At 43.1% G+C, this 23,441-nt stretch overlaps 1 protein-coding gene across 1 annotated transcript in view; it reads right to left on the reverse strand.

The window, feature by feature from the left end:
• Window positions 1-23,441, reverse strand: part of arid1b (AT-rich interactive domain 1B) — a 55,286-nt gene that overhangs the window by 18,814 nt on the left and 13,031 nt on the right. Inside the window, exons 3-7 of the mRNA XM_029461201.1 lie at window positions 21,933-22,019; window positions 18,820-18,999; window positions 9,049-9,370; window positions 7,523-7,684; window positions 300-436 (exon numbers count right to left, since the gene is read on the reverse strand). Of these exons, the coding sequence (XP_029317061.1) occupies window positions 300-436; window positions 7,523-7,684; window positions 9,049-9,370; window positions 18,820-18,999; window positions 21,933-22,019 (888 nt within the window). The remainder of the gene's footprint in view (window positions 1-299; window positions 437-7,522; window positions 7,685-9,048; window positions 9,371-18,819; window positions 19,000-21,932; window positions 22,020-23,441) is intronic.

A 23,441-nucleotide genomic window follows, 5' to 3' on the forward strand; every position in this document is an offset into this window, starting at 1 on the left:
TTCTCTATTTTAACAACATGTATTCTGTACATGGCAAGATAAGTCAGTGAAGATGGAGTCATGACTTAATTTTAACCCTTTGTATATAACATATATATATATATGTTGACGGAGGGCTGTAGGAGGCTGACAGCTTGTATGAATGGGCTTGGCTATGAAGAGGAATTGAGATCAACACGCTATCTCCCTTGTCAGATATGTGTTTGGGTGTATTGCTAATACCACAACCTGTATGTAAGTATTCCACCCCACAGACAATAAAGAGCATTACTTTGCTGGCTGGCATTAAGTCAGTATACCTGATGGTGGCATATTGTAGGCTGGACCTTGTGCGTTGCCCACGGCTGCGCTGCTGTTTCCCGTTGGCTGGCTGTAGGGGCTAGTGGTAGCCATGGTGCTCGCCTGGCTGATGCCAGGGCCTTGATAGCTGCCCTGCCTACCACAGAGAGAGGAGAAAGATGTTCGTTGAATTGGTAGAGACAAATCCAGTTTGGATTCACAATGTAATGACAGGCTGTGGAGAGATAAGTGGGTCACAGTGAAAGCTGCAGAAGACAGAAGTCATAAAATTGTACGAAGATGATACTTGGCAGTCTGTCGCTGCCATGCCTCTTTATCATTGTAGAAAAAACGGAGCAGCATGTATGTCTGAAAGTCAGGATGAAAGCACAGTACACAACATATCCCTGATCAAACAAACAGCTCTTCCAAAAGATTGAAGATGAGCATGCAGCCTCAGAAAAGAAAAAACTCTCCCATCCTCTATTTGCTCTTCTCTCCTACAAATCCCCCCTCCCCTCTCTCCCCGTTCTTTCCCCCTCTCCCACAAGTCATAATTTAACTAATTAAGGTGTGCTTTTGGAGAGGATCATGTTATTTGTTGCCATGGTGACGGCAGAAGTCAATCCCGCTCAATCTCCCTCCCTCCCTCAGCCTCCCTTCCTTCTCTCCCTCTCGTGGCTCATCACATGGTGTTGCAAGTGACATCAGAGGGGCTTATCTGCAACCTGCTGAATGCTGGCCACATGTGTGTGTGTGTGTGTGTGTGTGTGTGTGTGTGTGTGTGTGTGTGCGTGTGCGTGTGCGTGTGTGTGTGTCAGAGACAGAGTGTGTGTGTGTGATTGAAGGCAACGTCTATCATTGCATGCCAGGCAGGCCAAAGCCAGTGACATGGGGCCTGAAAGGGAACACCGTGTTTGGAACAATTTGGTCCATCTCTTGCTGACTCAAGATTATCTCCTGGACAACCATATAATAGAAGATTGGGAGAAATGGGGGACACAGACAGAGAAAAAAATAACATATGAAGTAAAGAGAAAGAGAGAGAGAGAGAGAGAGAGAGAGAGAGAGAGAGCGAGTGAGAGAGAGAGAGAGAGAGAGAGAGAGAGAGAGAGAGAGAGAGAGAGAGAGAGAGAAAGAGAGCGAGAGAGAGAGAGAGAGAGAGAGAGAGAGAGAGAGAGAGAGAGAGAGGCCTAAAACAATGAAGGAATACGAGCGGAAAGACTGAGAATGAAACAAAATAGAAAAGAAGACAGGAAGAGGAGAGGTGCGCAGGGGAAGACAACTGAGAGAGTGAATGGTGGTAAAGATAAAGGAAGATGGAAGGAAGACATCAGAGGGACAGACAATGTTGGGCAACGCCAGACCACAAGGAGTATTTGGCCCAAAATGCAACACCGTTTTATGTGGACAAAAAGAAAAAATGTATCCGGATTTGTGTCAGTCAATTCCCTCCTAACTGGCATCTTTCTCTCTTTCACACACTCACACAGACACATAGTGTAATACCTCGTGTTGGAACCGATACACATAGCCTAAGAGGAGGGATTGGCTTGGTAAACCTCCCCATAATCTCATCTCACAGATGTAATTAGTCATAGAGCACGGCTGATGATACATATGTAATCCCTCTATGGGGGCCGAGGTGCACAGGGGAGCACCATGGCAAAGAAACAAGCTCACACCAAATCCACGCTTATCTGGCCCCATTTCACTATAACGGGGGGGGAATATAGACTCCTTAGTTACTGCCTACGTGTTCCCTAAAAAGCTTTGTGTGAGTCAAGACACGGAAATAAATGTACCTTTTGATCGTTGCAACTTCTCTCTCAAGTGAAAATGTATGCTGCATGCAAACTCCCACAATAGAGAGCGCTGATAAGCCAGCAAGGAAAAATAAGTTGCCAAATGCCTTCAAACCTCATTTATCCATACTGTATTGTGAAAAACGCCCCAATATAAGCAGAAGCTCTCATGTGAATGGTGAAATATCCAAATCAACAACAACAACAACAGTGGTTGAAGGTTTTCGACTGTGGCGCTCTCCCATTATGACTAATTCATGTCATAAAAAAGCCCATTAGAAAGCACTTGATGGAGGCATTGCACAGCGTTTAATCACACTTAATATATGCATGTGCCGCTTTCGGGGGGGGGGGGGGGGGGGGGAGAGAAGAAAAAAAACTACACAGTGCATTCATCTTGCTCTCAGGCACCTTTGTGCCGGGGAAAAAAAAAACCCATCCTGTTGCCGCAGAGAGAAAAAGAGTGAGTGAAGGAAGAGAGAGGAGAGATGGATATAAAGGGAGAGGAAGAAAAGAAGGGAGGTGGAGGGGAAGAGAGAAGGAGGGAGCAAAAATTAAAGCAAGAAGAAGCCTGAGTCGTATGTGAATGTGTCCCTGGTGGACCGAGGGGGGGCGTATCTTTAGCTCAGGGCCCCAGAGCTGGAGGTAATCGCTGTTCCATGAGAATGAGCCGAGGGAACACACTCTCAGTAAGAAACGTGGAAACATCTATCCTAACACCATCAGGCCAGTGCACTCTCAGTTTGTTGTCTGGGAGTGGCCTGAGGAGAGAGAGAGAGAGAAACTCTCCCTTTTCTCAGAGTTTTCTTGGTTTTTTAAGAAAAGTTAGCATGAGAGTTTTGACACCACATTACAGGGAAGATGTATAAAATTCTGTCTTGGTGTTCAATCTTTTGTCCGGCCTGTCCAAACACCATTAGGGCAGAAAAGACGTCATCTGACACAGTTAAAATAAAGCTCTATGAAATGCACATTGTTCAAAGTGATAAGTACTACGCTATTGTTTTGCCATTCATTCTATCTAAATGCTCTTCCTTTGCTGTCCTTCACTCTCTCCCTTGTTTATTTCCTAATTCTACACACACACACACACACACACACACACACACACACACACACACACACACACACACACACACACACACACACACACTCTCTCTCTCTTTTTTGCTATTCAGTCCACATGTGTGAAGGGCATCGGAGAAGGCCACTTTCGCACCGTGGGCAGAGTGTGTGTGTGTCAGTGTATGTGTTTGAGCGTGTCCTTGTGTTCATGCGCGGGCTGGGCGCTGTTGCCAAGGGGATGCCATGGTTACGAGGTGCCAGCCAACCAGCTGACGGTGTCTCTCTAGAAGTGGCAGCGCCTTTGTCCTTCATTCGTGGTGACAGGCCGCGCTGATGCCTCCCAGCGCTGCTAACTGGACGAGACAGCAGAAGCGCTGGGACTGCAAGAGTGTGTGTGTGTGTGTGTGTGTGTGTGTGATGGCTGAGCGTCCCTCCCTATCGATCCCTCTGCTTTGTGTGTGTGTGTAAGAAAGTGAGAGAAAAGAGAGCCAGAGAGAGGCTGCTGGATGGAAGGATGGAGTGGATCGGCTGGAGGCCATGAATTATATATGGACCCAATCTGTTCTCAGGGCAGCTTGGGCTCATAGCTCCTCCAAACTCCTGACTCAACTCACCACACACACACACACACACACACACACACACACACACACACACACACACACACACACACACACACACACACACAGAGGAGGGCAGAATAACCCCCCCCCCACCCCACAAAAAATAAAAGGACAGCTTTTAACATATTAAATCCAGAGAAAAGCTACTCTTCCCTTCTCCCTCCCCTCTTTCCTAAACATCAAACAGCTCAGGATGGATGGAGGAGAAGCCATTTATTTTGCCCATCTAATGAAAGCAGAGCGCTCCGCAACACTGCCAAGACTGCGAGCGACAAAGCACCACAGGCAGCATCCCTCGTTCTTGACATTCAAGCGCTGCTCTTATTTATTTAGCAAATTTACTTACTAAGGAGGTCAGAAATGAATTATTTGGCGAGGATTTGCCTGGGAGCACTCTCCTCTCCTCTCTTCTTCCCTCTTCCAACATTTTTCTCCCTTCAATTTCCCTTTGATTTACGACTCCTTTTTTTCTGAGCTTTGCTCTTCTTCTACTAAGTGCTTATTTTTTCGACAGAGCCCGTTCCTATAGCTCCAGGAACTTTGTGTAGAGTGTCGCCGGCAGCGCTGGAAAGTCATTTGAAAAGCCAATTCTGTCCTCAGAAGCTGCTGCCAAGAAAAGCTTATACCTTTTAATACTTTCTGTTCTGTTCTCTTTTCCAAAAAAAAAAATCCTAAACATCAATCCACAGCCCCAAACATTTTTTGTACCGCACCTTTCTTCCAAACAAACTTGTACCTCCTCCGCACTGACAGGCTTTGACACCGTCCGTGTTATTTGAACATAAAATGTCAGACTTTTTACAACTGGCAGCCTGGTTTGACTAAAGAGTCAATCTTTCTTAAAATCGATGTCATTTTAAAATGTATTTTTCTAATTAGGTAACAGTGCAAGTGACATTTGTTTGTGTTTTTAACAAAGTAACTGTAACAGCAGAATACAACTACGTTACAAAAAGGTTATGATCAGCAAGACTTTTAGTAGAACAACAACAAGTTTCTTTTTTTATGTTACCAACTCTTTAGTCCAACCCTGTTTTCCCTCAACCACCAATCAACCTGATTAACCAATAAAAGTGGGACATTTGTTTCTGATTCCAGTCGGCCGGTGGAGGAAAAACTCTGAGAGGGCTCGAGGGAAGAAAACACTCACGCCAGACTTTATGAAGATTTAATCACGACCCACGCCTGCAGCCATGGGATACCAGAAGTGGCCCTCCTCTGCTCATTTGGCATTCTTTTCACTCAGCGTAATGAAGCTGGAGTGTGTCTACTAGTGTGTGTGAGGCAGGGGAGGATGGAGATTGGGGAAGAGAGGTGGAAATGTAGAAAGGATTATTAGTCGAGATGTAGTGAAGAAGAAGAAGAAGAAGAAGAAGAAGAAGAAGAAGAAGAAGAAGAAGAAGAAGAAGAAGAAGAAGAAGAAGAAGAAGAATGGACCAGCCAATGACATCACTGCTAACTGGCCCCTGATTTGGAAGGTCGGGAGCGGGTGGCTGTGGCAGTTCACTCGGGGTTGACGCATCAAAGAGTGAAACTAGACATGTGCTTCGACTAACAACTTGTTTCTCAGATGGAGAGGAACTAGGTCTGAATGTTTCAGAATGTTGCAATGAGATCTGAAGAGCAAACGGGGAACTGGAGCCTTTAACTGCAGGTTTTCGGAGGCCAATTTTCTCCTGATCTCCCTCAGATGTTCTAAAGTGGGATCTGAGGAAGAAAAACATAACAAGGCTGTGCTGGAGACAGCGGAGAACAAAAAGCAAATTGGGAGGAAGAAAGACTGAGGGAGATAAAACAGTCTGGGTAGGATAACAGAGCTGCACAGAGACAGAGAGGGCGATACAGTTGGGAGAGTTGGTAAAAAGTGTGAAACAGGTGGGAGGAGAGCAAACAGAGAGTAGAATGAGCAAGAACAACTCAGAGGGTGAAACTGGCAGCACATTAACCGGATTGTTCTCCAGAAATGTCCGTTTTAACAAACATTTAGGTCGTTTGTTGTTGTAAATCAGTCAAAACTACTTTCTGCAAGAAGACTAATTCATATATGTAGTAACAATTTGCCTTAAATCAATATTCTGAATAAAGAAGACGACAGCAATATGACAAACGATTTAAATTTGTGAACACTGATGTGCTTTGAAAACAAATAGTCTCACCTAGTTAACAGATATTTCTTTTTACACCAGCTAGTTTATGCAAGTCTTTAGTTGTTCTAAGCATCCAGTGTCTGTTTGGTTTTCCCTCCAGTGCAGCGGAAGTAATGCTTTGTTTTGAATAAATACGATAGCAATTTGGAAGTTAGCAAATGCAGCAACACCAAGACAGATTTCTAACAGAAAGAGTTGTCATAATGCTGGACTTTTTGCTTCAAACGTGACCTTTGCAATGCTGTAAAATAAACAACACATTAATGATCCTGAACAAAGGCAAGAAACCCAGGGATGTTTTCACAGTCAATGGTGAATCAAAAACAGAATCACTGAGACGAGAAATAAACCAAGACACACACACTTTTCAGACAGATATGTAAACAAACAGAGGAGGAGAGAGAGCCCTCTCCTCTGGCAGCACCGCAGCGAGCGCACGACACCTTTCTGGCGTCTTGGTGAATGTGAGGAGAGACTGACAGGCCGTCTTATTGGTCCCAGCAGTGGGGATCATGTCATGCCACTTCTTATTGACAGCCCAGCCATCTCTTAATGGCTTGCCGAGCATTTGCATTGCTGTGTGTGTGTGTGTGTGTATGTAGGCCCCCCTGATGCACATAATTAATCACACACTGTCAGCCCCCCCCCCAAATGCCAACACAGTGCACACGACAATCTGAAACTCAGTGAGTGTGTCTGTGTGTGTCCATGCATCATACTTCTTGTGCTCACTTGTTGCCATTAGAGTGACTCAAACATGCTGATGATGATAATGATGACTACAGTCATGATGCTGAAGGTGATGATGGCAATTACAATGATCACAATGATGACTCCTCTTGTTTTGCTATCAGAGGGAGCATGTGGGAATATCATCATGATCACTTCAGTTCAGTTTAGCATGCGACATTTACATTCACTTTAGTCTTATGACGCACAAACACCTATAGAGAGTTTTCTATTTAAAGGGATAGTTTAGATGTTTTGAAGTGGGGCAGCATGAGGTACTTATCCATAGTCAGTGTATTAACTATAGTAGATGGCGGGACCGGAGTACTGGCATGGAAGAAAGGCAACGTACTGCTGTGGACGGGGACAGCTAAACTTATTTAAGCCACTTAAAAGGAAGGCCCACCAAAAAAAAAAATCAATATCAACTTGTAATAATAAAAAAAAAAAAAAAATGTTTTTTTCAATGGAGTATGGTGGCTTTGGCGAGAGCATGAATAACGTCTTAACCTCTTCGTGGGAAAACTGCTGTCTCATGGCAAAATATTCTAAATATAGTTTAAACTTAAACGGATATTGATTTTTTTAGTTTAGTTTAGTTTTTAGTTTCTTTTAAGTGGCTAAAATATGTTTTGCAGCTGCCCCCGTCAACAGCTGTACATTCATTTGCTCTCGTCTGTTTCTCCAAACTGGGGGCTTTCCCACCGCCACCTACTGAAGGTCACTTACTGACTGTAGATAAGTACCTCATACAACACCACTTCAAAGAATCTGGATTATCCCTTTAACTGCACACACACACACACACACACACACACACACACACACACACACACACACACACACACACGTGTTATGAGGGTGGTGAACCTACCTATGATGCTGTGAATGTGAGGGTGGCAGGATGGGTGGAAGATGAGCTCTGAGTGGAGGTGAAGGTGGAGGACGGGTGGAGGTGTATTGGGGTGCAGGCCAGTGGGTGGAGGTGGGTTGGGGTGGCTGCATCTGGGCTGGGGACCTCACATATGGAGGTCGCCTGCAGGACGGCGTCAACAAACCCCCGACCAAAAAAAAAAAGAAACTTCATCACTAGCTCTCAGTCTCCAGGCGGACTCGTGCATCATCAGAAATGGGAGGGAACATTGGCGAATACTAATCGGCCTGCATGATGCTGGCGAGACTGCTCCCATTGTTGGGCAAAACCGCACCAATTGGAGGAAGTGCAGAAATACACCCTTCCTCTGAGAAGACGGCCATGCTTCCACAAGTTCCCCCGGTAGGGTTCAGCAAAAGTTTACTGCCCACACAATCCCACAACAGCTCTGGTCTCCAACTCTACAAATACTCATATACTCAAAGCTCCAACCCTGATGGAAACATAATATCCCTTAACTCATATGCCATTATAGCATCAAAGTGCTTTGTATTTGTGATAAGGTGGTCGGTGTCACCTGTCTCTGGTGTTTTCACAGTTAAAGCTGTGGTTTGCTTTTTCTTCTTTTATGTTTTGACAGTGCAGCATTCAACCGATACAGTCGGCTCACAGGCCAATATCTCTCTTTCTGCAACAAATGGCACTTGGTGTATAGTGCCAGCTATCAAAATGTCAGGCACTTTATGAGATGTGTGAAAATAGGGATGGCTCGGCAATGGCTCAGAGAAGCATGGAACCCCTGAGAACGACTCTTTCCTTCACGTCTGAAAAGACTCTTGAAAAAAAAGACAAACTCTGTGGCACAGAAACCCTCAGTGGTGCTTTTCAGCGCACCTCCCCACAGACGACCCAGCAGAAAGAGTGATGCAAGATAGAGAAGAGATGCTCGCTGGCCCCTCATTTTAGCATACCACTATTTCCAGGTGAGATGAAATAGACTCAGTCCCACAAAGGAGTTTGGGCCATTTCTGTTAGAGTGGCGGCGTAATAATAATTTACAAACTTCTTCTTTCTTTTGTTGCGATCACTTTTAGGACCATTATTGAATAGGAGCAGCTGCAATTAATTATATGCATATATGCACACACATTCACACTAAGGCAGTCACAATATCAGATTTTCACTACACGACTATCGTGGCCAAAATAACTATATAATAATATAATAATATACTATCAATACATTTCAAGAAAATATAATTATGCTACCAATTCATCTTTAATTTATTTTTATTGTGCGTTTTGTCTCTTTTTAAGCTAATTATATTTTATATACGGTATTATTACCGTGATATCAATATTAAATGTTTTAATATCACTGGCCTGCCATTGCCGGTATATTGCGACACCCTTAATTTGAACATATGTACATATATACACAAAACAAAACAGAAACACACGTTAAACTCTAGAAATACTCGATTTCCTAAAGACATTGGAGCTCCAGAGTCCTTGCTGTGTTCTCACCTGTTGTTTGTGGAGTTGGCAGATCCTGGCATGGCAGCTGCTGCTGCCTCCTGGGCCTTGCGGTTAGAGCCACCCAAAGAAGGAGGCCCCATCCCGGGCCCAGCTGGCTGAGGCATGCCGGGGGAGCTGGGAGCCATGGGCGGGTACACCCTGTTCTGACTGCCAGGGCCGTGGCTGCGTCCTACAGGTATGGGCTGGCCGGGCCCCTGGCCGTGCATGGGGCTGCTTGCATTCATTCCCAGACTGTTGGTCATGCCGGGGCTGGGGCCATTGTAGCCGGTACTGGCAGGCCCACTATAGTTGGAGGACCGAGGATAGTTACCTGGAAGAAGATGAAACATGTGAATGAGCCTAAAATCACTGTAAAAACAGGTATTACACAGACAATGTCACATGAAAAGGTAAAACATGGCTGCTTGAGACATTTACCTTCCCACTAGAATGTGATAGATCGCTTACAAGAACAACACAAAATGGCTACTGTGAAATACTGTAGATGGTGCGATGAAATGGAGTTTATCAATACCCTGATACCTTGAACAGTGACACATAAAATAAGTTCGTCCATCAAGAAAATAATCTTGTGACAGATGGGGAATGAGGAATGCGAAGTGCAAAACTCAATTCTGATTCATAACCTCTTTAACCTCCATTGGAGACCGGAAAAACTATATGGGGTGTGGTGTGGTGACATTTTTTACAGCTGCAGGTTGCTGACTCTGTGAAACACTTGAGAGGAGCTCTAATCTGCAGTAAATGCTTTCTTGCTGCCTCGGAGTTTCACACGGCCACGATGCCAGAAGCTTTCCTAAGGCACACTTAAACCCCTCCATTTTGGCTCTAAAAGCAAAGCTCGACTCCAACACCAGCTGCAATAAGAGCTGCAAGAGAATCACCATGCTGTCAAAGACAACATGTACATACATTTAGGCACACTAAAACACACCTACTGCACATGTAAGTGCAGTACACTCCCACACACACAGCACATCACACTGCAGGCACTGTGCCTTTTCAACTGTGATATCCCCTCCCTGGGACAAATCCCCTGCAAGATATAAAGGAAAATGTGGCATCCTGCATTGTGAGGGCGCTATTTATTTTGATTTGATTAAGGGTGCTTTAGTTGGGCCTCACTGCTTAATCCTCTGAGAATATGTCTGGAAAAGGGGATCAAGTCCCTTTAAAACCTGAAGGCTTTTCCGCACGCTCAGACGAGGGAAAGTTGAATGACAATATTCACCAAGAGGGGGAAGAAATGTCTCCGAAAATGGAAATGGCTTCTGAGTGTCCTCGAGCTGCTTCAGTGAAGACACTTTCCACATGACATAAGCCTGCGAGTCCAACAGAGGAAGAGAGCAGTAGGAAGCGGCAGAGGGTGGGGCGGAAGAGAGGAAGACAGAAGGTAAGGGGGGGGTGGCGCCACCCCTCAAGCCCCGAGATAGGATTTATATTGAATCAAAATAAAAGTCTTTCCCATAAAAGTCAGCAGCATCGGTTGAATTTGTCGAGAAATTGTGATGAAATCTACTGTGGGAGATGGGAAAAGACGAAGCGGATTATTTCTGGGGAGGCTTTGGTGAGTCGTGAGCTGAGTACGGCTGACACCTGTCAAGGGTTTTGGGGCTATAATAGGGAAGCGTTCAGGAAGAAAGGATGTCTGCTAACGAACACAAGAGGATACATATGGTGCACAGTACATGTGTGTGTGTCCATCTGCTTCTCTGTGTGGATGCATATATAATACTTCTGAGACCTTGCAACCAGTGAAAGATACATTTCCATGTTTCTTGCACTCATAAGCGATTGCCTACAATGCTGTGGAAAATCCTGGGAGCGGTGCCCTGCAGCTTCCTTCCCTTCGGCTCGGGTGGACGGTTCGCTGCAGATGAACAAGGCCACAGTCAGTGACCTCTCAGCCCTCTTTGGACAGCTGTTGAGCTCCATGTCATGGCTGCCTGCCATACATTCTCAATGACACTTTTTTTTTGGCCCCCTATGACAGACTGAGGCTTCAGCACACCTCCCGGGGAGTTGTTTATATCACACAGTCCCATTTGGACAATCTGCATTTTTTCTTCTTCATTTCGCCGAACGGGCCAAAAGCCCCTAAAGTGGGAGTGAGAGTCTTGAAGTTTCCATGAGACTGTATTCAACTTTACTGAGAGGGGTGAAATGCAAAGCCAAACCTATCAGTCTTGATGTACTACCATTCAAAATGTTCTAGTTGTGGGCTATGTTTGCCTCGGCTAACAAAGGAAAGACAGAGTAGCTGAGGGACTGGGTTAACGCTAAGCTTTCCTATGAGAGTCTTGCTCCGTCCTGACAAGAATGATTCACTTTCCCGAAGGATTGGTGCTGCGCCAGGGCGCTTCTTCAAGGACAGATAGCGTAACCCACTTTTTAAAATGACTGAGAGCTCTACCCTGAAATTCTAGATGTTTTCATCGGAGTCAGTCATGCTTTCTAAGGAGGTGCCATTCAGTTCACATCAGAGGAGATGGATCATTGGAGAGGCAAACGACCGATAACTATAGAATATATGCATTATATCACATTACAATAACAACAAATATATTGTAACGTAACTTGACATAGTATTATTGTTAATTTAGTCCATTAGTCGACTAAATTGATGATGACTCCATATAGTGTTATATTTATAGTTGAAAATACGTTGCTGTTGATTTAAAAGTGAGTCCAGACCTGAGACAGATAACCTTGGCTGTAAAAGCCAATATGGAACTCATGAGAGAGGTACTTTCTCTTCCACCCGCTGTCAAAACAATCTTGAGACCTCATTGGGAGTTTTTGGTAACGTTATATCAGCAATATCAATACAACGCTTTTGAAATGGATAGAAATAATCAAACGTTTCTGCAGGGCAACAATTGGTTGTTTTGTATTATCATGAAAATGCAATATAATGAGGTAATATGAAGTAAGATGTAAGTTTGTTACTTTTTTGTGCAAACTCCAACTTCCTACTTCCTGTTGCTCAAACAGAAATTTGCCGTGTTAGCTTATATTATGCACATGTAAGCATTAACATATATGCACAGAAGTGAGTCATCTGCTTCACCTACTTTGCATGCTTCCCATAGTACGCTGGAAACCAATCAAGGAGGGACAAGAGGAAAAGAGGACAAGTAGGATGTCATTTCTTATTTGTCCCTTCTCGTGTCCTTGTGGCTCAGTCTTGGTTTCCTGCCTGTTTCTCGGGCACTTGGTGCCTTTGGGGAGTCTTGGTGGTATTTATAGCGCGATGGAGGGGAGGAGAAGGAGAAGGAGAGCTCATGGTGCTATGTTCACAATTACATGGAAATTCCCGGCGCGGTCACGCATTGGCCGGATGCTATATACTGCGCCGGGTTTAATCCCTGCAGTCCTGCGGGAGAGCTGGAGTGTGACCGAGCAGATTACCGTCTACTGCTTCCTCAGCAGACTGGACCGTCCGATGCTAACAGCCGAGGCAGTCATTCTCTCGGCTACGGTGGAGTGAGGTATGATGGTGCACCAACGAGCCCTCCGGATGTGTTAGCTCCATCAATAAGGAGTGGAACGCAGATTACATGGCTGCATGCATGAGTTGCCAAGGACAAGAGCAGGGCAGGCTGTCTATGTCCACATGTGGATGAACACAAGTAAAATGAATGAATAACAGCATTGTTCTCCTTACTGTTTGTGGACGTGCCACTGGACACCCTGGTACTGATTCTGTTCCTTTTCACTCAGAAGCTACATTTTCTAAATCTCAGTGGAGGTGCTATAAAACACCATCTCCTCTATTTTCCCCTGCAACTTAAAGTGTCATTAAGAAGTATAAGAATATTTTACTGAAAGCCTTATTCTAACAGTTTCTAATGCAGTTTTGTTTTATTACTACACTAACCATCATCATTCAACATCACTTCATTTCTCTAATATGAAGTGATGTTCCTGGAATTGACGTATTTTATGGTTATTTTATTATACTTCGTATCGCTTATACTTTGTACTTATTTATCACTTATCTCATTCGTGCCTTATTTATTCTTTGTAAATATGTGTGAAGTTTTTTATTGCAATGCACCGAGGCTGACACAACCTTTATTCCGTTGTGCTTGCATAACGACAATAAAGCTTGTGAAACTTGAATCTTCAGATCAGTTCACAGTTATCGATAATTTAAATACAAACAGCTGATTTCTTTAGTTGCTTTCTACATTTTTAAGACTCAGTATTAGACTGCAGTATACATGAATGACTTGCTGGGATGGATAGTGTTTTTTTTGCAGCAACTTCTCTTGCCTTAGGCTCCCACATCCTCTCTCAGCCACCTCAGCACCTTCCCCGGCAGGGCGTCTGAGCCTAAGCAGGGCTGGGGTTCGCCTCGGGGCTCCCGAGCTCCACACACTGTCAATTTCCTCCAAAAAACTCCACTCCCCCCCCCAGGCGCTGGCTTTTTTGGCTGAATTACACTGCCGCTCAAGCAAGGCACCAAGGTTTAAAAGTGCTGTATGAAGCATGGTCATTACCAGTGAGTGCTTAACCCCTCCAGAAGGGGGGGGGGGTTGGATGGTGGAGGGAGCTATGCGATGTCTGTGTGTCCACTGTTCTCAACATGCTGGCTCTGCACCATGTCCAAGTGGATGTCTTGAAAACAGCTGTTGGAGTTATTTGAGTCCTGAGGAGAGCCCAATATCAACACGCATTAAGAGATCAGTTTAACTTTGGATAAGCCATGAACATAAAGCAGCATACATATTTTTTGGGGAAAATACTAGCCAGTCCATTCACGGTAAGAGCGCTCATCTAGACTGTGAGAAAACAGCAAAGGGGTGGGGGGTGGGGAGAGCTTTGCAAGGGTTCAACTAATCAAATATCTCTGGAAATAAGTACTAAATATTTTAGGATTGTTTGCAGAAGGGTCATATCCTCCTGCAGTCTCATGCATCACCATAACTGTGTGCTGGAAGGGTGTATGTAGTCGATTACACAAGCTGTACAACAGGCATAAAAGAGCTGAGCTGCAGCCTTCCCTTACACAAGAAAAACAGCAGAGCAGAGTTCAGAAACTTGGAGTGCGTTTCTGTGTTGGCTAACGCCTGGCTAATTTGTTACAGCGCTAGGGAGTGGGAAGGGAAACAGATGGAGCCGTCATTAAGAACAATGACCAGCAGCTGTTTGCCCTGTTCACCCCAAACAGGCCCTTCAAGAACTGGGACACTGGCTATGTCCCCATTTGAATACTTTCCAGTACTGAAGGTGTCGGGAGAAATGTTTCATATTTCTGACTGAAAGGTTTCTCTTTGTGTATCAAATTTTTGGACGACATGTCCACAAGAGGATGGAAATCTGAGGAAAATCCTCCAGTTACTAGTTTAAAGGGGCCATTTACAATGTTTTACATGAGGGTAAGGCCGTGTTCAGACACACAATAGCACTGCATCAAAAAACAAAGTTGTTTCATTCATTTTAGTGAGATCAATGCTTTGCTACAGTGCGGGTGTCTGTGCAGAAGGCTCCTGCAAGAAACGCTGGGTGGTCTGGCAAAAAGGTTTAATCTGACTCAACTTTGCAACACTACGTCATCCAGCAAAGCACGTTCCTGGCCAAAATAATGGGGTTGACAAGATATAAGAAGCACATTTCAGTATAATGGAAAACAGTACAACGGCACTGCCAACTACTCCGAAATGACCATAAACACATCTCAACAATTTCAACAAAAACTGAACATTGTATGAATGTAGGCTTTATTGCAGGGCTATTGTATTAGACAGCATTGGTTTAAGGTTGTACCTAATAAACTGTGAAATATAGATACTGCAGGTAGTAAAACATATATTTTACTACCTGCCATTTGTTTGTTTTTTTCTTGATACTATGCGAAGATACAAATATCGCCACTCAAGAAGCCCCTCTTTCTTAGGTGAATGCTGCGCTGCTGACTGAAAATATCCTCGAGTACTTACACAGGACATATGCAGGTCAGTTGCAAGTGTATTAAATTTGAATGAGCGTATACATACATCAATATATATATACTGAATGTGTGTGTGATGAGAAGACAGCGAGCCTGAGCTGTTCTTTCCGTTTCTGATGGGAACATCTCTCCTGTCATCCGAGTGACATTTCACGCTCATCTGCCTCCAGAGCCTCTTCCAGGCTAGTCCGCCTCGATGTCGCTCTCTGCTTACTTTATTTCTCTTTTTCTGTCTGCTTACTGGGCTGTCAGCCCAGCCAAAGTCACATTAAGAGATAAGAGTGGGTGGAGAAGGGAGACCAAAAACCAAATGCATTAGGGCTATTAATCAACATTAACAAATGCGAGGGAGAGGACGCAACTTTGGGGGAAACACACGCACGGATGGGCGCATTCATCAAGGTGACACATTTAAACACACATTTACCAAAAGAATACCATAATGTTTCATCTGGTGTGTTGCCAAAGGCAGAAAACTAAGTACAACAGCAGATGTCAACGTTTGTTGAATGGCCAGGAGTCGTACGTTGGAGAAAAACAAGCAAGCTGAGAATGCTTAATTACAGAGAGCGATCCAAAGTTTTTACCCACATTTCTGGGAGAATCAGAAAAAGCTTGGATTGATGGTTGATGTGACTGATTTACCAAATGTCTCATCAAACAGGCCTACAGTATACACTGCAGTACACAGACATAAATGTTGTTCCCACATTGATCATGTTGAGGAAACTAATCATTATTAAATGAATTAACTGTAGCAAATTAGCAGAGAAGCTAGCGGTGCTAAAAAGCTCTAAGGTCGTCACATACATTAAAAGTGAAGCAATATACTTTGAAAGTCTTGAGATTCTTTTCTTTTTTTCAAGTTTCACAGTTGTGAACGTGTGAATGTACTAATGTTTAAAGCCTTATGTTTGTATGCTTTGCATCTTAGTACAACAAGCTCCTTCCTCGGATTAGCGTTTCCCCCCATGTGATAACACCAGAATCTTTGCAGTCATCTTGTTTAAATACACAACAGACAATATACATGAATGACTGGTGAATTTAAATATGTCAAACACGATAAATGTCTCAATAAAAGAAGAGACGGTGGGCTTTTAAGACAAGACGATGCCAATCTAAATTAAAGTGCCATAACTAATCCAGAAGTCCCTATTTCTGGTGCTGGATGTAGCATATGGGGAAGTGTGAGACGCCCTTATTTGGATACAATATCCTACTGCTAACATTACATTGAGTTTATAGATGAATGATGAAATAAAAAAACACCTCTTTATATTCTTTAAAACACTGGCTCCAATATTTAAACAGCTTGGTGACAGGATTGGACATCATCAGTGGTGGAATGTAACTAAATACATTTACTCAATTACTATACTTATGTATAATTTTGAAGTACTTGTACTTTACTTGAGTATTTCCATGTTATGCTACTTTACGCCACTACATTTATTTGATATCTTAAATTACTAGTTACTTTCCAGATTCAGATTCATTATAAAACTAAATGAACTAATACATTAAGATGTAATAATATAGATTAAGCAACCCAGCAGTATATATATATATATATATATATATATATATATATATATATAACTAGGTAATAGAAATTAGCCCCATCATTACCAACTGCAGCATTAAAGTGACATACATATTAATGCATCAATTATTGTAATTTGATAATATAATAAACATTATTCTGAAATGGCCATTCTGCATAATGAATACTTTTACTTCTGGTACTTAAAGTATATTTTTATGCATGTACTTTTACTAAAGTAAGATTTTGAATGCAGGACTTTTCCTTGTATTTGTACACTGTGGTATTGCTGCTTTTACTTAAGTAAAAAATCTGCTTCTTCCACGACTGGACATCATCATTCAGTGGATAAACCTATAAACCTCACAACGTGTCAGTCTGCCTTGTCATTCTGGAGCTACCTCATAATATTATCATGAGGAGGGCCAATAGGTCCGTCCAGAGTTCAAGTGTCTCATGAATATTCTGAGAGTTACACCCTCAAAAAGCTGGGTTTTAATGCCCGCAGTGAGACCCACCACAGTATGAGAGAAGGCTGTATCTGTGTGTGAGTGTGTGGAAGTTGTATAAAGAAATAAAGTTGGATGGAAACAAAGGATGGATATGTCTTTCAAAATTTGTCTTTTTGTATTCCTCATTAGCAAACTCTCTTTGAAACCAATGACACTGATGTCAAGGCCCAATGTGACTGTGAAATGGGGGCCAACAGTGAAATGTGGCGTTCCCATCTGAGGCCAGACTCGTTCTGAATGAATGACACACGGTATTCAACCACTCCAAGAAGTCATAAAGCAAAATCTGTTCCACAAAACTGATGTCAGGTAAAAGTCAACAGAGTAAGTCAACACAGGGTCTGTTAGTGGTTTTCATGGTTAATAATTCATTGTGAAAATTTCAAAACATTCATAGCGTGTAGGAAATCCAATTCTCTCTCTTTTGGTTTTGAATAGTCTTTCTTTAACTGTGTTACAGTACATCCTTTGTTTCAGACAAAGAGTGACAGAAGTTGCTTTGTGTTGTTTCAATGAGCTTGGCTCCAAGGACTCAATTTCAACTCAATTAGAGCCCAAAGATAATGTCACCACTCCTGCTTAAAGGAATGCACTGACATGTGGGGTAGACCGACTTATTGGTCAAATTACAAACCTAGACTTCTTGATCAGCCTTTGTGTCCTCAATAGATGATTGGTTCAGGGGATTTTAGCTAACGCTATATTAAACACAATATGAAGCATTATCATGCAGCTAAATCTGGCCCTGGAAGGAGATGAGAAAATAGTTTTTTAAATTAGTGCTAACTATGTCCCATTTACAACGTACATGCGTGACACATTTCTTTGTAAAGCTGAGGACAAATGTTTAATTTCGCCACCAGAATATATTCAAAAAATGTATGCGTTATTCCAAATAAAAAAATATTCTCATATATTTCCTTAAAATACTGGATAATTAAGTGTTAAAGCCGGCGCACACCTGCAATTTAAAATAGAACAATTTCAAAGCAAAATCAAATCATTTAAATGAAATTGCAGAGATTGTGTGACGTACATCCGCATGAATTCTTAGCAAAGAGTTCAACCTTGGTGGACGTTGACACGCAAATGTGTGGCATTGACGAATACCAAGGTGACTTGACAGTGCTTATCTTTAAGGGAACGGATGGCCATGGAGTCCAAATGAAACTCTCGTAGCTTATTAGCTGAGGTTGAACCACCCATTTTATCAAACGCTCCTGTGTTGGAGTATAAACTGCTCCACAAAAAGAGGACTGATTTTCAGACGGTTAAGAGACAGGAGTCGATGGTACAAGTGTTTTTTTTTTAAAATAAACTGCAAACTTATCTTGTTGGCGACCAGCCAGATTGCTAAGTGATAGCTAGCAGTTAGCAAGCTCGTTATCTCAGAGAACTTTCTTTCCTCCCTTCAGTAAAACTCTTCATCAATTGTAATCCTGAGAACAAAATACCACAAAGAGAAATAAGCTTGGGGAGCTGATTAGCTTTGGCATGTTCCAGGCTTGCAGTCAATTGTAGTTCACTAACTAGTAGCTGGCAAGTTTGTAGTCGCTACGTTACCAAGCCTCAATGGATCATAATAAAAGCCTGGGCCTTTAATATGAGCTTCAGTTCATGGATAATCAATGGGCCAATCTTCCAGAAATGTCTCTTCTTTTTAAGTGTAATTGCACCAATGAAAGTAAGTTGAAATGTGTGATAAAGTAATGTTATAATGCCTATTTAGGCAAACTGGCTCTAACCTTGGTGTCCATACTGTGATCCTTGAGGTCCATAAGAGCCTGAAGGGCCGCTCTGGGGGTAGGGACCCATCCCAGGATACACTGGGCCCCCAGGGGACGGGTGCGGGGACATAGGAGGTCCGGACTGAGGAGAAGCAAACTGAGAGCTTGCCTGGTTCCTCTGCATGTTGGACATGAACCCTGAAATAGACATAAAAAATCAATGTCAACACTTTCTTACAAAATGCCTAAAATCCAAAGAGTTCTTCAAGAGTGTATGTACCTGCTCAGTGAAATCAAATGTTGACTGAGGGATTAAGCGAGGGTGGGTGTGATCATTCTCTCGCTCAATAAACCCATTAAATTTCCATGTGTAAAGAGACTCTTCCTTTTTCGATGAAAGCCCTAATCTTTTACCTTGGCACTGGCTCCTATTACTCGTAGATACATCATGAGTAACTCAGCATGGAGCGGGTATTAGACAAAAACATGCAGGAACAGGACAGGCTCACATGTAAAAGGTATCCTGAGCCAAAATAAAAACACACACAGATAATTTAGTGGACTTTTTCTGTGGCGAAAGCACAGATCAAGTGTATACATTGCCTCAAAGATGTATGTGTAGTTGCAAAGCTTAGTCCACGTGTCTCTGTGCAGGGGTGTGTGACGAAAATAAAACATGTGCTCCACTCTTCACAGAATAAGCCGGTGATTTGACCATGGCTACTATGTTATTCTAAGCCGTTCTGTCAATAGATGTGTCAAAGCCTCTCAGGCCCAAACCCGCCTCCACCATTCAAATTGACATTTGGAGCAATCCTCGCCTGGGCTTCGTTCTTTCAAGCGGCCCTGAAAAACCCACAGAAAGGTCTCCCAATCCACCACGAATGGGGAAAGGTCGCTGGACAGCCATTCAGGGAAAAGACGAGGGTGTGTGGGCGTGTGTGTGTGTGTGTGTGTTGGGGGGGGGATTCAGTATTGCAGATTAGGTGTAAATGGATTGGGTCTGCTTGACTGTACACTTTGATAGCTATCCGCTTTGTTGAAGGAGCGTGCACAGACCCAGTTTGGGGTTTAGGGAAACGACGGAGTTGGAAAGTGCAAGTTGACAATTGTATAATTCCTTGTTTCTGCTTAGAATGTGAGAGAAAATGTGAGGAGAGAGGAGGGAGATAAAAGTTTAAAAATGCCATGTGCGTATTCACTAAATGCTTTTGTGCACGTACATGTGTGTACATAGATAACAGAGAAAGAGAGCAATAAACGCTCTATGTGTGTGTTTGTTTGTGCGGGAAAGAGACCAAAACAGAGAGAGAGAGAGAGAGAGAGAGAGAGAGAGAGAGAGACAGAGACAGAGACAGAGACAGAGAGAAACTGTGTGTGGGAGGGAAAGACAGAGCAACGGAGGGAAAGAGCGATTGGGGCCTGAAAGTGCTTAGGCTGCGAGTGCTGGGTTTAAGGAGCGAGGACATTATTGTAATGTTTTGCTTCCATTAGGGTAAGGGGATTCTGGAGAGGAGGAGAAAAAAATTACAGTGTGTAATATCGCACTTTAAATTGCCTGGAAAATGGATGGGGAGAGGAACATTGTGCAGACAGTGCTAAAAGCAAATAACACATTCAAGGATTTCTCTCTCTCTGCTTCGTTCCCCCTCCACACACGCACACGCACACACACACGCACACACAAACCTCTCTCTCTTTCTGGCAAAGCGAATGAAGCTCTCAGCCGGACAACAACAACAACAACAACAACAGGCAGCCAGTGAAGCACGCGAGAGACAGTTTGGGGGGAAAAAAGGGACATTCAGCGGATTTATGGAAATGAAGAGTGGAGAGAGGCTCTTAGGGAGGCAGGCACTTGAGCAAAGTGGGGCGTGTGTGTTGGGGAGAGGGGGTTAATCCTTGCTAGGAAAACAGCGGAAAACAACAGCCCTATTAACCAGCGCTGTGTTTTTCTGGACTGGACTGGGGAGGGCTCGAGGTTTACAGGCATTAGAGAGCAGCATTAAATCTCCGGCTTGATTTCATCATGTTGGGAAATAACCTTTTACAGTGCCTCACTCTCTCTCTCTGTCTTCCTCCATCCACTCCCTGTCTCTCTCTCTCCATGTTAACTGCTCTTTAGCGGGTGATAGAGAGGGAGCATCACAGTCATCCCATTAAAGTTACATCCCAGACTTTCAGGTTTTTTACTATGTTGTGTGGATGCTTTTTGTTTTAAATGAGCTATCCTGCTGTTTTTAGTAATACTCGAGAAGTGTCCATAATTGTTGGAAACAATTTCCCTGTTGGCAGGCACTGTGGCTTGTGGGTTAGCATTCACGCTACAAGCCTTTGGCAACAGGTTGTGGGCAAAACTGAAGTGGCTCTATGAAAAGAACACACGCTCTGACTTGAACTAAGTCGAGGAAAAGTTGAATAAATGTTTACTGTTACATATTTAACATGGTTTCCCCCTGACCTATGTTGGAAAATGATGACGCTAAAACCTTGTGTACGTTTCTGTGAGAGCACCTGCTCAGCCTCGTCGACAACAACTATCATTTGATCCAGTATGTGTATAAAAAAAGTTTGTTTTCAACACATGCTGGCACTGTCAAAAATGCAGAGGCGTACGCTTGCTGAAGGAACTCATATTGGAACAGCAGAAGAAGGAAGAACAAAGTCCTGCATTGAGCCAAACTAGCCATATTCTTTGTTTACATCTTTGTGCTAACATCTCTTGTTGCTCCAAGTCCTTTTGCTCCCTCAGAAAACCTTTCATTACAACGATTGTTGGCGCTGTTGTCTGAGCTTTGCTAACATACTAGTTCTGTTTTTCTTTCTTATGATCTTTACTCTTCATGCCCCCCCTCACTGGTGTGGAATATAAACAAACAAACTGTTCCCGTTTTTATACAGCCTCTTTTATACTGAGTGTGATCATGGAAACTATTTATGTTGCATATATACAGAGACTACATTGGGTCTTCTAAGAATGTGTGTTAGCCACTAAGTTTCGCTAAAGTAAAACTCATGAACACACACAAACCTCTGTATACTCCACGTAGACTAACAACCTTCACTATTCTTCTGCCAGACAAGGCCAAACACCAAAAGCATGCCAGTGGATAACACACATATACACATACCTTTCTCTTGAGCCATAGGTGAGCGGGGGATAGGCGGGCGGGCTCCTTCGGGTCCATTCCCAGAGCTCTGTGGGGCCATCGCAGAACCTGCAGAACAACATGAAGTCATGACGTGAAGATTCAGACATACACTTAGTTAAATACCGCACTAATTTGACATATTTCAGAGTTACAAAAGGTTCAACAGGTTGTAAGAAAAGCTGTCACATTCCAAAAAAAATATTTTGCATGAATTGAATTCCCTTCTTTGCATGAAAGCGAGGTCAAAAGAAAATTGATTTCAATTTTTTTTTCAATTTCAATTCCCCGCCTTATGCCGTGCTTGAAAACTGAAGGAAACTGCATTAACTAACTAAAAAGTACTGAAGGTACTGAAGGAAAGTACTTTTTTTCCTGCATTTCTCTGAATAACACAGAAGTCAGCTGGTTCCACAAGTGTTCTGTTATTTGACTGAAAAAACAATGAGAAATGAGTATTAAGCTGAAGGTTTTTATTTTGACTGAGGATGCCCTGGATGTGTTTCTGAAGCTTCACGCGATGGGGTAAGAGGGCTTGATGCCACATTTAAAGACACACCGAGAGCTCAGCACAATAACTATACAGGAAGTTGTTTGTGATTAACTATTCGCTAAATGACAAATGCACTTCCAGAGGACACATCAAGTCATTGGACCCTGTGCCACTTCCTTGTGTAAGCGTTTAAACCAGAGCGATCCCCTATAGAAAACCAGGGCCATTTGAGGGTCATTGATTAGGCGGTTGTGCAGGTCTTTGGGCTGCGCCTGTTCCATTGAAATCCAATTGTGAGTTGAGGGTCTGATTAGGACAATGGCAGACAGATACTATGGTGGATTGATTTGGCCCAGAGGAAGGAGAGACAATGAGGAGAGGAAAAGATGAGGGGGGAAGTGATTTAGTATTTCTAACTGTACTGGTTGGACTTGCAGTGGATGAAAAATCCAGTGCTTAAATATAATGCGAGTGAAATGCCGCATGCCCGAACACACAATAAATGTTGACGTTATTCAACTGTACATGTTCAGTGATGATTGTCACTACATATTTTTACAATTACGGGATATGATTTGACTTTGTTTACTCAGGATGCTACATTATGAAGTGCTGTTGGAGTGACATATTAACAAAATGTTTCTGCGATAGTGTCCTTAGAACCCGCAGTGAATATAAATCCCTTATTATAAAGGAAACACTTCACATTATTCAATCACGCTGTAGAAAGTGTTGCTGTTTCCAGAAGTGTGTGTGCACATGTGTGTGTGTGTGTGATGTGTCTGTCCACGGTAGCAGTAATACATGACTGGAGGTGGCACACTCTCCACATAAACAAACCCAATTAAGTCAACATAATTGCTTTGCATAAACTGCATAAACAACATTTCCATACACAAAGCTGCCTACACACTAACACACGCACACACACAGATGTAAAAGTAATTGGACAAATAAGCGTAAATAAACACACTCAAACACACAAGGAAACACGCGTA

This window comes from Cottoperca gobio, chromosome 22 (genome assembly GCF_900634415.1).
Source record: "Cottoperca gobio chromosome 22, fCotGob3.1, whole genome shotgun sequence".
Classification (NCBI taxonomy): Eukaryota; Metazoa; Chordata; class Actinopteri; order Perciformes; family Bovichtidae; genus Cottoperca; species Cottoperca gobio.